The 15,237-nt window shown below is 47.4% G+C and overlaps 1 protein-coding gene across 4 annotated transcripts in view; it reads left to right on the top strand.

Annotated features, from left to right (window-relative positions):
- STS (steroid sulfatase) overlaps nt 1-12,249 on the top strand; it is a 159,944-nt gene extending 147,695 nt beyond the window's left edge. For all 4 annotated transcript variants that reach the window (XM_045874236.3, XM_064573694.1, XM_064573692.1 and 1 more), the window contains one exon: nt 9,068-12,249. In XM_045874236.3, the coding sequence (XP_045730192.1) occupies nt 9,068-9,441 (374 nt within the window). In that variant the 3' untranslated portion in view covers nt 9,442-12,249. The remainder of the gene's footprint in view (nt 1-9,067) is intronic.
- The last annotated feature ends 2,988 nt before the right edge of the window (nt 12,250-15,237 follow it).

Raw genomic sequence — 15,237 nt, forward strand, 5'->3', positions numbered from 1 at the left:
TCCCATGGCTTTGGGAGTGTCTATCCAGTACTGCATCTATTTATTTATTCTACAAATATTTTTGAGCACCTGCTATGGGGCACCTTCCATGCTCGGATGAGTGTCTGTCAGTGAGCAAAACAGACCAAATGCCCTGCCGGGCGGCTGGTTACAGCCTAGATAGACCATGATGCACGGCCGGCGGGGTCAAATGCTAGGAATGCAGAGGTGCGTGGGGGAAGTGGACTCTCGTCCGTATGGACTTGGGTAGTACTAGTTGGGTAGGTCGGCTGAGATCATCGCAGATCTACTTTGGGAGGAGATTGCCAGTGATCGCTCTACTAGGTGCTGGGACACTGTCCATAAGTCTTAAAGATAAGAGGGTTGCACCTGAGTTCACAATATGTTATTAGAAAAGAAAACAGGGGAGGAAAAGGAGAGAAAAGAAAACAGGGGCACCTAGGTGGCTCAGTTGGTTAAGCGTCTGCCTTTGGCTCAGGTTGTGATCCCAGAGTCCTGGGATCGAGTCCTGCCTCAGGCTCTCTGCTCAGCGGGGAATCTGCTTCTCCCTCTAGTCTCCCCCCCCCCCCCCCCGCTCATGCTCTCTCTCTTGCTCTCTCTCTCAAATACATAAATAAAATCTTAAGAAAAGAAAATATAGGATCAGGATTTAGTCGCAGGTAGGGGTGCTTGGTCGAGAATCTTCCCCGTGTGCCGTTAAACCATGGCTAACTTCAAGTCAGTCCATGCTGGGCATATTTACCCCACGGGATTCAGCAGACACAGCAAATCCGGGCTTTGTTCCTCCCTCAGAAAGAGCTGGCTTAGCAGCAGGTCACTGGTGCTGGTACGTTAGACCTGACCACAAATGTTAAGGTCCAGTTACCATTTGTCCTGATTAGTTGGAGGCCGGAGTGTTCCGGACTTATTAAATACTTATTTTCCAAACACATGGAGCTACAATTCTGTTTCCACCCTTTTGAAACATGAATCCCTTTTAACTGCTATATACAATGTCTTCTCTATAATTTAATAAATCTGTAATTATAATAATTTTATAATTTAGTTGTCTCAGCAAGTTGAATGACATAATTTAATCATGAGTGAGTATCATTACTCCCATTACATTGTGAAAAGAACTTACAAACACATTATTAGAACATGCGTAAGTTTTCCTGCATTAAAATGGGAATTTTGAGTTAAAACGGAGTGTTCGATGTGCATTATAAGTCTAGGGTTTAAGTTTGGGCATATGAATCAGTGCTATTAAAAATTCAGCGTAATGACAAATTGGTTTTATGGATAAAATTTATCTTAGAAAGCAGGTACCTACTTGGCTCTAGGATTCTGTTACCGATTTTCAAGCTTTTTTTTGTTTGTTTTTTTTGTTTTTTTTTTAAAGATTTTATTTATTTATTTGACAGAGACAGAGACAGTGAGAGCAGGAACACAAGCAGGGGGAGTGGGAGAGGGAGAAGCAGGCTTCCTGCTGAGCTGGGAGCCCGATGTGGGACTCGATCCCAGGACCCTGGGATCATGACCTGAGCCGAAGGCAGTCGCTTAACCAACTGAGCCACCCAGGCGCCCCGATTTTTAAGCTTTTGACTATAGCATATAAAATAAATGTTCATGTGAATGTGTGAAAGCCCCCAGCAGAGCTGGTCACACAAAAATCCACGGGATGTGGTTATCCTATTGCTGAACCCACAGGGCCTCACAAATCCAGCTATGTTTTCAGTTCAAGTTTTCTGGAAACTTTTATCTGTGACTAAAAAAAATAAAATCAGAACAGAATGCTGTAGGATAATAGAATTCCTTCTCAAGAAATGTGTTCATATCCAACTTTTTAAAAGGTGCCTACTTTCCAAAGTAGGGGATGAGGAAGGTTTATTCTTTCTCGATTATGTAATCTTGTTTATTATTAGAATTTCTGTAATGAATATGCAGATTTCTTTAACTCCTTTTTGTTTCCCATACCTATGCAAGAGATAAGTAAGGTTTAAAATCAAGACAGCATGACCGTGGTTAAGGAAAGAAAAATGCTCGCTTTGTGGACCATCTAAATTTTCCACACAGTTAACAAATTAATTTTGCCTCTGAACTACACCTAAGAAGAGAGAATATCCTACTTACAGCTGCTTATGCCTTCATGGGTTGACGGTTAACCAGGATAGCAGGGCTGTGCTTGGCTTTCGTCTTCGTGACTCATTCCGCCGGAAGCCTTTCCCTGTCTGATCGTCAGTCAGACTTGGGATCTAAAGGGTCAGAAATAAAATATCAAGGGCCGACACCATGGTGACATGGGCTGTGGCATTTTGCAGCGAGGGCCTGCTAAGGATGTGCTCGTCCTTCAGCTAACCTTGAGAAGGACGGCTCTTGCCCTCTGCTGTGACGCGTGTGGCAGGTGGATAGACCGCAGCCACTGGAGGGATATACGTTAGGTCTCAGGCTTTCCTTTTGGTGTGTGAATCCCTGCACCAAAAGCCGCAGCCCGTGAGCTCAGCCTTTGCAGGCATTCACGCACGCATTGCTGTATGTGCCTTCTGAGCCCGGTGGAAGGGACAGCACGCCTACGCACACTTGTGGCCGTATGGGCCCGATGGTGTCCCACGACACAGCGGGATCCACTGTGGCAATCCGGGGAGAGCAAGGGATGTACGAGGATGGAGGAGGCTTCCCTGAAACTGTGAGACTTCTATTTCATTTATTTTATCTCATTAGCGCTCAGGCTCTCAGGAACGAGCTGCACTTCCCGGCTGTTCATTTCCTTTAATGGGGAAAAAAAAAAAAAAAACCTCATAAATGGATTTTTCGTTTTCTTCAATGTAGTCCATTAAACATATATTTTCTTATGACATTTTGTATTCTCTTATATTAGACAGTATTAGGCAGTTTTTAAAATAGACATCCAGGGGCGCCTGGCTGGCTCAGTCCGTGAAGCACCTGACTCTTGATCTCGGGGTCGTGAGTTCAAGCCCCACGCTGGGTGTAGCGATGACTTAAAAATAAAATCTTTAAAAGAGACATCCATTTTTCTACTAAAGCTTTCATATGCCTGACCTAAGATTTCATTAATATCATGGATGAAAAAAGTGTCAGCCGTGACTTTGGTTAATTTGTGACAACGTTGGGGCACCTGGCTGGCTCAGGGGGTAGAGCTGGCGAGTCTTGATCTTGGGGTTGTGAGTTCGAGCCACACGTTGGGTGTAGACGTTACTTAAAAATAAAATCTTCAAGGAAGAAATGAAAAGTTACTTCCTTCTAGAGACAGAGTGAATCAAAATTAGATTTTCTTTCTGAAATACCAAAAAAGACAGTGTTTTGAATGTTCAGGCACCTTCTTCGGTCGAAGCTCAGAATGCGGCTTGTTCTCATCTTACCAGACGTCCTGTCTTCTGCCCTTTTCAGCCTGCATACTGGGTTCTACCGTTTTATCGGTTGTCTGCACTGGCTTGCACATCTCCTCTCTTCGACACAGGGCCTATCCCCGTTCTCTCAGGATGCCTGCTGATGTTGGAGCTTCCTCCTGATTTGCTGTTGTGTGCTCTGGGACCTGCTGTTTGCTACAGGGACATTGGAGTGCCAACCAAGGCACGTCCTATTTAACAAGTCTTTGTTATCTTCGCATCTTCTATGCAAAACTGTGTTGTATGTGGTAACACACTCTGCCCTCTGTTCATCTTTTATTCTTGAAATTTGTCACCTTTTTCTCTTGTGGCCATTGTCTGTGTTTTGAAAACATACTCGATAACCGTAAACCTTGGCATCTCTTCCTTATCCACAGCCTATCAGATATTCCTACTGCACACTTTGCATCTGATACCTGTTCTAATCCTTATAATTTAAAGGGGCTTTGATTACATTAGTGTCAGGTTCATCTGTAACAGGAAAACACAAAGAAACTGTAGTGTACATCGGGGTGGGGGGGATTCCCTTGTCCATCTCATGAGTGACACGTAGAGGTGGATGGTCTACGCAGTCTCGAGTTGCAGACTCCAGGCTCCCCCCCACCATCTGGAGGGTGGAGCAGCTTCCTGAGTGTGGTGAATGAATGATGGTAGTGTCCACCGAGGGGCAGCGGGATGGAGGAATGGGTGGGAATGATGGGAGGAAAAGAGTGCAGGTCAGTTTTCTCCCAAGGAAGATATGCAGACCCTCCCAAGTAAATCCTACAGGCCAGAAGGTGCTCACCTGTCCACACCTAGCTTCAAAGGAGGCCGGGAAGTGGCGTCTTCATTATGGGTGTCTGTGTGTCCATCTAACCCCTGCTGAGTGCGGAAGGCTCAGAGGAGAGGTAATAGTGTCTCGCACAGGTATTTCTCTCATTTATAGATGGGGACACACAGGTGTGGGAAGCTGCGTAATTGGCATGCATATTACAACAGAGTCGTTGGCAGAGTTGGATTTGTGGCCACGCCGTGTGCTTTGAGTCTGGCCCTCCATGAATGGGAGCTACTTCTTCTTCTTCTCCTTCTCCTCCTTCTTCTTCTCTTCTCCTTCCCTCCTCCTCTTTTTCCTCCTCCTCCTCCTTCATTTTCAGAGAGTGAAGGAAATGGAGTGAGTCCATAGACAGCGAATGTGTAGTGAGAACGGGTGAGCAGACAGAGACCCTGATCAAGTCCCGCTGGGATTCGGACAGGCCCACGGCGATTGTTGGAGAGCCTTGAACGATGGGAGATTTCAACATGCAGAGGCGAAGAGCAAGAGGCAGGGCGTTTAGCATGCATCGTGTACCCATTTTGTACTGGGGTTGATATTTCTCTTCCCCAATGATTGGTTTGTTTCTACAGCGGAGAGTTAGTCAAAGGGAGTGTTTTTTGTTCTGACAATCAGCCATCAGTTGGGGGAGCTAGGATTGCTGGAAATCCTGCCTGGATTTGAGGCAGATGCTCTTAGCTAGAGCCCTTAGCTGCGTCCTCATTTGTGCTACTGTTCTCATATGGGGTTCCAGCCAGGAAGCAGTCGGACCTGTAATCCACTGGCTCAGTGCTGGACCGTTCAGGGTCTGGGCTAAGGTGAACAGGTGGGATTGAGCCTGGGGGGTCAAGAAGAACGAGGTGTGGGTCCACGGTGAGTGCGTACTGAGTTAGAAGATGCTGGTGCCCCCGGGCGGCTCCAGGTGGGACCCCCGATGTAACATTTCTGGGTCTGAGAAGGGAACGGGGGCGTTGGTGTAGGGTGGATGGCTGAGGATAGGGGAGCAGACGGTGTGCTGTTTGAGGTGTATCTTGGAAGCAGGGAGGTCGCTGTGGTCTTGGGGGTCGTGGGACGGATTTGCAGACATCAGTAGATGGCGTCCGCATTCCTGAGGGGGCACTCCTGGGGTCCCTCGGGTGTGGGCCCCCCGCGGTGCAAAAACAAAGTGTTATTGAAATGGTTCTTGAAGAACTTCAAGATGGCGGTGTAGCAGGAAACCCTGCCAGACGGAAAACCCACAGTGTCTGTGTGTGCCTTGCACGGTATATACACGGAGTCCTCAAGCGTCCAAAGTACATCTTGCCAGGCCTAGCAGTCCGACGGCATTCATCACGGGAAGCCTGGGTCCGAGTGATGAATTAAGAATCCGTGTGCTGAAGCCATTTACATTTAATTGTCCATGCTCTTTAGGAATCCTTCGGGGGGTGGGGAGTGTCTTAAGACGTGTATGACAGTGAAGGGATTTAAGAGCAGAGGGAATCCACTGCGTGTCTTGCTTGGACGGATGCTTTATGTTCACAGCTCACTCGTACGTGGTCTTCACTGTGCACCCCCTCTGGGTAGCAGCGGGGTTTTGAGGGCCCTCAAAGCAATGTCACGAGGCAGGGACTGTGATTATGCTGACTTCACGGAAGGGGAGAGTGGGACACAGAGAGGGTCACAGCCGTGCCCAGCATCATACAGCTGGGACACAGTGGGGCTGAGAGTAGAACCCACGCTGTCCGTCACAGCCGGGGTTCAAGCCGATCGTACGACATGAGCCACGGAAACAGGAAACCCGTTCTGTTTTCAAGGAGGCTCTGCAGAGGTGAGAAGAACAGTCTTTCTTTAGAGTACAGTGGAATTTTAACAAGAGAAAAAATGTATTTAAAAGAAAACATTTTTCTAGTATATGGAGAAATGTAGGATGAAATACGTTATCAAAATAATTTTGGGAGATAGGACGGAATATAGCTGTTAGCATTATAAGGTGACCAGATCCTTCCTATTTTATCACACACCTGGGATGTAGTGTTTTCCTTTGAAATGGCAGCTCTGAAGATGTGGATTCCTGGGTTCCTGGTGAATAATGAATGGAACGGGGTCCGTGTCTTGTGAGCCTACGTGCAATAAAATGTATTCCCATTGCTCTAAGTGGAGCAAATCCAAAATGGTCCAAAGAAATAGCACAGAGAATAAGCGATCTTTTTGCAAAAATGTTGAAATTTCAGATCAGAAAATAAAAAGGCACATACCACATAGAGCATACCGAACAAGCAAAGAATCAGAAAAATGAATTCTTCATTGTACACTTGTCCGGGCTGGATAGCGATCCCCCGCTGTGAGGATGCTGGAGATTTCCTGCCCAGCCTTTAAGTCAGTTCTGCAGTTCACAACCGGGCAGGCCTGAGCGAAGGTGGTCATCATGGGACTCTGTGTGCATGGCTTTCAAAAGCAAGCGGGGAGCACGGGCCCTTAAAATGAATTTGTTCGGGAGCCTGCATTCTCTGGGGGTTTTAAACACACCGAGACTTGACTCGAATGTCAGGTTGGAAACGCCCTCTGGATCGGCAGCTGCCCGAGGGGATTCCCGCACACATCTGTCTGTAACAGCCTTGGCCCTCATGACCCTGACCGGGGATGCGTTCTCAGTGGCTGTGGCCTGGGTAGCCGGAAAGAGCCCTAAAGGAAATCGGTCATACTTGTGAGGACACGGGGAAAAGAGGAGTGGATGGAGAGAACGTTCAGGAAAGCCATGTGCTTTTGAAAAAGTCTGGTGGAGAGGGTGCTCAGGGAACGGTGTCTGCAGCCTGGCGTGTCTGCCTGACTTCATCGTTAAAAGGCAGGTGTGCCGAGCACCTGGGAGGTGAGACAGGTGCGGGGTGGTCTCTCCCGGCATCAGTGAGGCTAAGGCGGGAGGCGTCCTGATACGGATGCCCCGTAATGTATTCATTTCTAGCACATGCACAGGGCTTGCCCTGTGGTTCCTACGTCCCCCACCTGCCCCCCAAAACCACAGAGAGGCTCACGTTCCCTTGCATACGCTCATCTGAGGTCAGGGGCTGCTTGGATACAACGCGGACGCCCACTACAGTTGTGTTAAGTTGCTTCCGTTGGTTTATTTTGTATTGGCCTTGGTTGGTCACTAAATATGCACCAGAATATATGCAGATTATGGAAGTGGATTAATAAATGCATATGGGATGCCACACAGTGGGAAGGTCTTCAGGGCTTTACATTAAAAGCGCTGTAAGGAAAATGCAAAGGACGACATTCTCGACATTCTCGTTCTGCATCTGATTGCAGTAGGTCAGTAGCTGCTAATTCTTTCGCTACCTGCCACTTTTTTCACGAAGGAAGCCACTTGCTGAGCTCTCTCAGAGCCTGTTTGATGAGCACTCAGCCCCTCACAGACTCAGGACATTCTGGAATAAATAGGGAATCCGTTTTTTGATAACAATTTTTTGTAAAGCAGGTTTTTCCTGAAAATTTTAATACTTGGGGAGTATAACGGAACACAGACCTGATGTTCAAAGAACTTAATTTTTAGGGGCGCCTGGGTGCCTCTGTTGGCTAAGCATCCGACTCTTGATTTCCGCCGACTCTTGAACTCAGGTTCATGTGTTCAAGCCCCGCACAGGCATTAAAACAAAAGAACAAAAAACTTAATTTTTAAATGATGTAACCATCCTACTCTGGGGTCAGTGAATTCTCCTAATTTGGCATTTTTAACAGCTTTACTAAGAGATAACTTATGCACCCTAAAATTCCAATTCCACAATTTTTAGCAAATGTGTGGAGCTGTGCGCACCCAGCCCCAATCTAATCTGAGAACATTCCCTTCTGCTGCCCATTTGCGGTCCCTCCCCATCCTCGCTAGCAGGCTCATTTAATTCTTGATTTGCTGCTTTCAGGCTTTGTCAGAGCAGAGAAAATAAAATGTTCACCGAGGTCTTTGCGTGTTTAAGATCGTGTGTGATGGCCGTGTGTGTGCATGTGTGTGTGTGCGTGTGCTTTTCGCATCTCTTCTGTACATGTCAGCAGGGAGCCTCCTCCCTCTTTCGGAAGATCCTCTTAATTTTATTTTATTTTATTTTATTTTATTTTATTTTTTAAAAGATTTTATTTATTTGTTTGACAGAGAGAGACACAGCGAGAGAGGGAACACAAGCAGGGGGAGTGGGAGAGGGAGTGCAGGCTTCCCGCCGAGCAGGGAGCCCGATGTGGGACTCGATCCCAGGACCCTGGGATCATGACCTGAGCCGAAGGCAGACGCTTAACCGACTGAGCCACCCAGGCGCCCCAGATCCTCTTAATTTTAAACGGAAATAGAGGCCACAGGTTGAAAAGGTTGGAGAGCAGGAAATGCTAGAGCTAGGTGGTAGAGCTGGGTGGTAGAGAGACAAACAAAAATAATCTGTTTGTCCGTGTGTGTGTGTTTATCGAATGTCTGCCCTGTGGTTCCAAGCTGTAAAGTCCATGAGACCCAAACGACCATCCCGGCTGAGTTTTCTCTGAGCAGACGATTCACAGGCTTTTTCTTCTCTTGCCTGCACAGCATTGCCTGGGACGTTGGGGGTTGGGGAAGAGGAGGAAGAAGGAGATGGGAGGAAATAGAGAGATTTTTGTGCATCAGAAGAAAACGCCACGGTGACCTTGTGTAAATTTGCCTCATAGAAGCCGTCGTTCTGTCCGTCTTACCGTTTCTTCTTTGGCCGTTACAGCTTAATGCATGCTCTTGCTGTTTTTGGGGGCTATGGTGTTCTTCTTCGGAGCGGGAAGGGCGAGACGCCCGTCCGGTGCCCCGCATTCCGGAAGCACTTGGCCGCGTAGTGTGTGTGCTTGCTCCCTGCTGCGGTGAGGCTCAGGGCGCTTCCCACCCCACGCCAACCTGTGTCCTTGTAAACCACAGGCACGTCCGTCTGGAAGGCCTTCTTCTTCACGCCCAAGTTCAGCCCCGAGGGCGCCAACGGGTGCTTTTCCACACACGTGTGTTTATGCCACGGGCCGTTTGTGAACCAGCATCACCCGCCGCTGCTCTTCGATATTTCCAGAGACCCCAGGGAGAGAAACCCGCTATCGCCGACGACTGAGCCCCGCTTCCAGGAGATCGTCGACGTCATGCGGCGGGCCGCAGACCGCCACGCCGAGACCCTGCAGGAGGTCCCCAATCAGCTGTCACTGGGCAACATTCTCTGGAAGCCGTGGCTTCAGATGTGCTGCTCGTCTTCCGGGCTGTCCTGCCAGTGTGACCGGGAGGAACAGGCCCGGAGGGCGAGCCACTAGGTGCACGTCTGGGGACAGAGGCCCGGCACCCTGTCGGCACCTCGGACTGGGAGCCTCTCTCCATCTTACTGCCCAAAGGCTCCGTCAAGAGCCCCCCGGTTACGCCAGGGGGAAAGCAAAGTCTACGGTATACACAGGGATAAATGCCAGACGTGGGGTTCCGTGGCCAAAATTCTTAGAGTCCCGTAAGTGTGGGGGGTCAGGTGGGTGGTGAGGAGCAGAAGGTATCATGCTGACTCCTCTGCAGATGAGCGGACCCATGGCATAAGGCGCCGTTACTCCACGATGCCTTGTGGTGCATCGGCCGCCATGATTTCCCTGGCACACCAATAAACAACGGAATAGCATTTAAACAGCACTTACTGAATCTTAATATATGCAACCTAGAATGAGTAAAGGACCATCTTCTTCACCAATAATAGATGATGCTCAATTGCAGTTTGATTTGGAAGGCAGTTATTATCAGTGTTATTTAGAGCACATATTAAAAACTATGCATGATAGATATATTTACAGATACACAGTTTCTTTCCTCGGGAATTCAGAGATATTTGAACTATAAAACTAGAAGCTTCACACTATTTAGGTAAAAGCAAGAGAGGTTCACAGATAAGACTTTCCTCGTGCAGCAGACTTTTTTGTGAAATCCTTCGGGAACCATAATCCCAAGACAAATCTGTCCTGAATGGATTTCCGTTGCATACTTTATAGTGTTATATTTGGGTTTTACTGTTTCTTTGGTGAATGGAAGTTCCCAGATAAAGGCTACCTCGGGGATAGTATAGCACGAGGAATCCCTCCCAATGCAGTGCAGAATTATTGGCCTGGAAAGTGTGTTACTCAGCGGGGAGAACTCGTAAGGAGTCCATGACCCTGGCACAATATCATGATACCTTTCGTTCTTGCAGAATTTACTGATGAGACCACAGTAGTTCATATAGGTACCTTTGTTTTTTACACTTGTATTGTGTGGCTAACAAATACCTGTGCCTTCCGTCCTCGATGAGATGTACAATTTCGCTTTAATCCTGCTTATTCCGACATCAGTAATTGAGGGGCAGGGCATCAGCAGGCCACGTAGGAGGCGGTGGGCAGTGGCTCTGTAGGAGGAAGGTCCTGAGTCTGCACCACCAGCCCCCACGGAGGAGAGGATGCACCTGAGTAGAGGATGCTCATGTCACTCGATCAGACTCTAGACATCTGCCAACGGTATCGTGGGGATTCCTTTTCGGGTCAGTGGAGAGGACCTGCTGTTCCGTGCTTATCCATTCGTCTCTTTAGTGCACATGTCTGAGCATTCCCTCTTGGCCCAGTGTTTGCTCTGTTCCGGGAGACGGCAGATCGATGCAAAGCCTGGACCCCGCGTGGCCCTGTGGAGAGAATGTGTGCTCTCAGACGCCCTGACCGTGGGCCACACGTCTCTCCACGTGTTCCCCACCCCGGGAAGAACTTCCAAATCCAGTAGTATTACTGCATTTCCTCTTGAGATCCGTGATTTCACATTTTACATCTTTCTTTTCTTACAACCTACAAGTGATGTTTTTTTTTCCTCCCCTCCCCGGGAAAGGTTGAAGGTTGGCGAGCAAACGGGTTTCTTATTTTTCATGTGGATTTCTAACTCCAGAAGTGGCTGAGAATCTGTCCTGTTGCTTTAGGAACCTTCGCTAACGACTGTACTAGCTTGTTAATAACGGGGTGGGGTTATTGCTGGTATTACTATGCAGAAACTATTTAAAACCACTATTACAAACTTCGGTATTACGCTGATCATGTTTACTCAAAGTTTAACACACTCAATGCAAGTGGACTCTTCTAGACAACACTTCAGGGGGTGGGGATGTGTGTTGGAGGATTAAGTGAAAGGAAGCACTTTTATAGAATATGTGAATACGTATGTATGTGTAGAGTTGTTCAGTCTGTACTGAATGTTCGCAGCCAATGAAGGACATATACCTCTAGAAATAAAATCAGCTTTAAAGTATTTGCCTTAAGGGGCGCCTGGGTGGCTCACATGATTAAGCGTCTGCCTTTGGCTCAGGTCATGATCTCAGGGTCCTGGGATCGAGTACCCTATCGGGCCCCCTGCTCAACGGAGAGCCTGCTTCTCCCTCTCCCTCTGCCGCTCCCCCTGCTTCTGTGTTCTCTCTTTCTCTCAAATAAGCAAATAAAATCTTAAAAAAAAACTATTGGCCTCAAAATAACTTATGACTGTTATGAATCAGGGTATTGGAAAATCAAATTTATTCATGATAAGCATAATTCTTAGGTTTCAACCCACTTGCCATCTGAAAGTTTTGCTTGGGGTCCACAGCAGGACATTGGAATTCTTTTTTCAGCAGACACCTAGCAAGCCTTCTTTATGACCTAGTTTGTTTTGTTTTTACGAGTCTGTAAGAGGCTACTTGTTTTCAAAACATCTCACTGGTATTGCCTCTTGAGTTGTACGTCTAAACCTTACTGGGTTTTGGAGCTTTAAACAGATTCTTTTAAAAGAAAGAAGGCTTTCTATTCGTAGCATGTCCTAGCTAACATCCTAAGCAAACAGGAACTATGGACAGACCTCATTTCCCAAGGTCAGTAACCCTGCGTGAAAAGCAGAATCGCAGCCTGCATCGTGAAGGATTCAAGAAAAGAAACAGACATCGGATTGTCCTGGAGGACGTACAGGGGAGAGGGGAGAAAAGATGCAGGGAAAGGACTTGGTCCACGTCTGAGAGATGCCGTCTGTAAAGTGACGCACCTGCTTAAGGTTTCTGAAAACACCGTTCTGATGTCCATGCAAAAGTAAAATAAAATTTTCCTTGGCGACGAAATGTGTTGTAGTGCTTTGTGTTCTCGCGTGACTAGATGCAGCAAGTATGTGGAGGGTTGACTGTCTGAAGTGATGGGGGCTGCGGGTTTCGATGGGACAAATACTGATTGCATCCCTAAGCCGCAGGGAGGGGTCGGAAGTGTGGAGACAGACAGGAAGTAAAACAGCCCCTCCCATCTGATCGGACATGCACACTGCCTCAGGTCTTTTCGGGGGCGCGTGAAAAATGCCTTAATTCCCTTTAAAATCAGAAGGAACAAGATGAACATTGAAGGTTGAAGATCACATACACCTGTGTACCCATACAGTCATAGAATAGGATCTTAATGTGTTTTCACGTGTTTTAGGATCGCACGCAACACGTCATTATCTTAAAACCTATTTACTATGTTTTCCCTTTGTGTGCACGTCAAAGTCTCGAGTGGCCCTGTACGTGGGGGAAACACCTCTTGTGCTCATGAGATATTTGCAGCAGAGAAGTCTGCAGGGTCGAAACTGAGAAACAGAAAACATTGATCTCTCGTCCGGTCTTGAGACGGGATTCCTTTGGAAGACCGAAGCCGGGTCAGAATCAAGCTCGGCAGCGGTAAGAAGGACGAGGAAGAGTGCGGGCACAGAGGGCCCCACGTGGGTTCCCGTTTGACCCAGCACTTCTGCACAAACGCTAACGTGGGTCCTTAGGGAGAGGTCTGTGTGGATGACGCGTGGTGACTTGTAGATGCTCCGAGCTGGCTTCGAGCCTCATTATGCGCTCGTTAGCCCTCAGAGAACGTGCTGTGTGATGTCAGTGTCCCTGTTAAATCCAGGCTCCCTCCAGGACACCACCAGTGGGTCTAAGTGGGGGACTCTAGCGCCCTGGTCATCCTTGGGGTTCTACTCATGAGGTTCAAATGCTCTAAATGAGTTTGCAGGATAGCGCTGTTTGGCTTACGCGGCAAATCCATCACATCTTTTTAGAGGTGGATTGCACAATGCCTGGGTTTGCTTTACCCAGTGTGCAACCCGTCACTTTCGTATTGAAGTCTAGGATATAAAACTGGCCTCACGGTTCATGTGAGAGTCTCACGTTACAACCTGTATTGTCTATGGTGGTGTTTTCCTAAAGGCAAAATCTCCAGTGACTGTATTTTTTATAACTATGTACTTTGAGTTGACTATGAAAATGCGTATTGTCTAAATTGAGCACAAGGTGCAAAATTAAGTACGTAAAGTGCCGTATTTACAAAGATAGGGCGTGTTCCCCAGTGGGCATGGCCTCTTTGTAATTACATTTGAGGCAGAAACTTTCTCCTGCAGCAAGTGGGCAGTTTCATGTCTGTTGGTACGAGGCAGGGACGCATTTCTGTCTTCCCTTATTGTCGTGTTGGGACCATGAGACACTCGGGCCTGGCCAGAAAGTTCCGTGCATGTCATCTTTGCCGTGGCCGCTGAGCGCAGAACATCCAGGTAAGGACTCAGAGAAGATCCTGAGGAATGAGGATGCCACGGTGCAGTTACAAGAGCCTGGAACCCTGAGCCACGTCACCAGCTGGGGCAACCAGGGAGAGCTGCCTGGTTACCAGGTGATTGCAACCTGACCAAGATCCAGACTTTTCTCTCGTAAGCCACTGAGATCCGGAGGTTGATGGTGTCATAGCAGGTAGACTGGTTACCTTGGCTAATCCAGTAGGTTGGTCACACTAGATGAGCGAGACGTGTTGTGAAAGCTCTTTGTATTGCAGACGGTTTTTCTGATTCACTGGTGTTGCTTTCAGTAGAAGCCCCATGTGTTAATTCTTGTGTGTGTGTGTGTGTGTTGTTCTTTTATATTTTTATTTCGATTTTATTGTTGTCCCAACACTTCAGCTGAGATCTAGCCTGTTTGACTTTTAAGTGTACAATGCAATACTGTTAACTTTAGGCCCTAGACTGCATGGCAGACCTCCAGAATTCATCTTGCATAACTGCCACTTTCTACCCGATGATGTGCAGCTTCCCATCTTTCTTATCCCCCAGATCCTCGCCACCAGCATGCTGCTCTGTTGCTTCTGTAAGTTTGACTATTGTACATACCTCCTGTCAATGGAATCCTGCAGTGTCTGTCCTTCTGTGACTGACTTAATTCATGTCACATAACGTCCCTCTGGTTGATCTGTGTTGTTGCATTTTGCGAGACTCTCTTCCTTTTCAAGATTGAAGGGTGGTGAACATTACTTAAAAAAAAAAAAAAAAAGCCACAAGTGTTGAGAAGGATGTAGAGAAAAGAGAACCTTCATGCATTGGGGAAATGCAAACTGATGCGGCCACTATGGAAAACCGTACGGAGGGTCCTCAAAAAATTAAAAATAGAATTACCGTATGATCCAGCAATCCCACTTCTGGGTATTTATCCAAAAGAATTGCAGTCAGTTGGGGCACCTGGGTGGCTCAGTTGGTTGAGCATCTGCCTTCGGCTCGGGTCATGATCTCAGGGTCCTGGGATCGAGTCCTGCATCGGGCTTCCTGCTCGGCGAGGAGTTTGCTTCTCCCTCTCCCTCTGCCCCTCCCCCAGCTTGTGCTTTCACTCTCTCTCTCAAATAAATAAACAAAAATCTTCAAAAAAATAAAAATAAAATAGTCTTTGAAATCCCTATAAACTTTATAACCTTTGAAATCCTTAAACCCATATTTCCTGTGCATACGTTAAGCACTCTGCTGACTGTGGTGCTTTAGTTTTGTTAATCAGATTTTAGTCTTAGAAAAAAGATCAAAAGACAATGTAATGTCTTCAAGCCGACTTGTTTCTGCACCCTCTGAAATAATACCACGTAACTCCTGCGATTCGTGCTTCTGATGCTTTTCTTTAAAAGTCAGGGTGGAACACATTCAGTTCCTGCCACACATCAGGACCTTCTGCAGGAAGATCTGAGAGTTGTTGCCTCTCAGGTTGAAGGCAGCAAGCGTGGTATGAAGAGGTTGGGAGAAGTCAGGGTTGCAGATAATTCAGGAGAGGATGCGTGTGGTAT

This window comes from Mirounga angustirostris, unplaced genomic scaffold (assembly GCF_029215605.1).
Source record: "Mirounga angustirostris isolate CCGP_5_RB_7025 unplaced genomic scaffold, mMirAng1.0.hap1 SCAF_11, whole genome shotgun sequence".
Taxonomy (NCBI): domain Eukaryota; kingdom Metazoa; phylum Chordata; class Mammalia; order Carnivora; family Phocidae; genus Mirounga; species Mirounga angustirostris.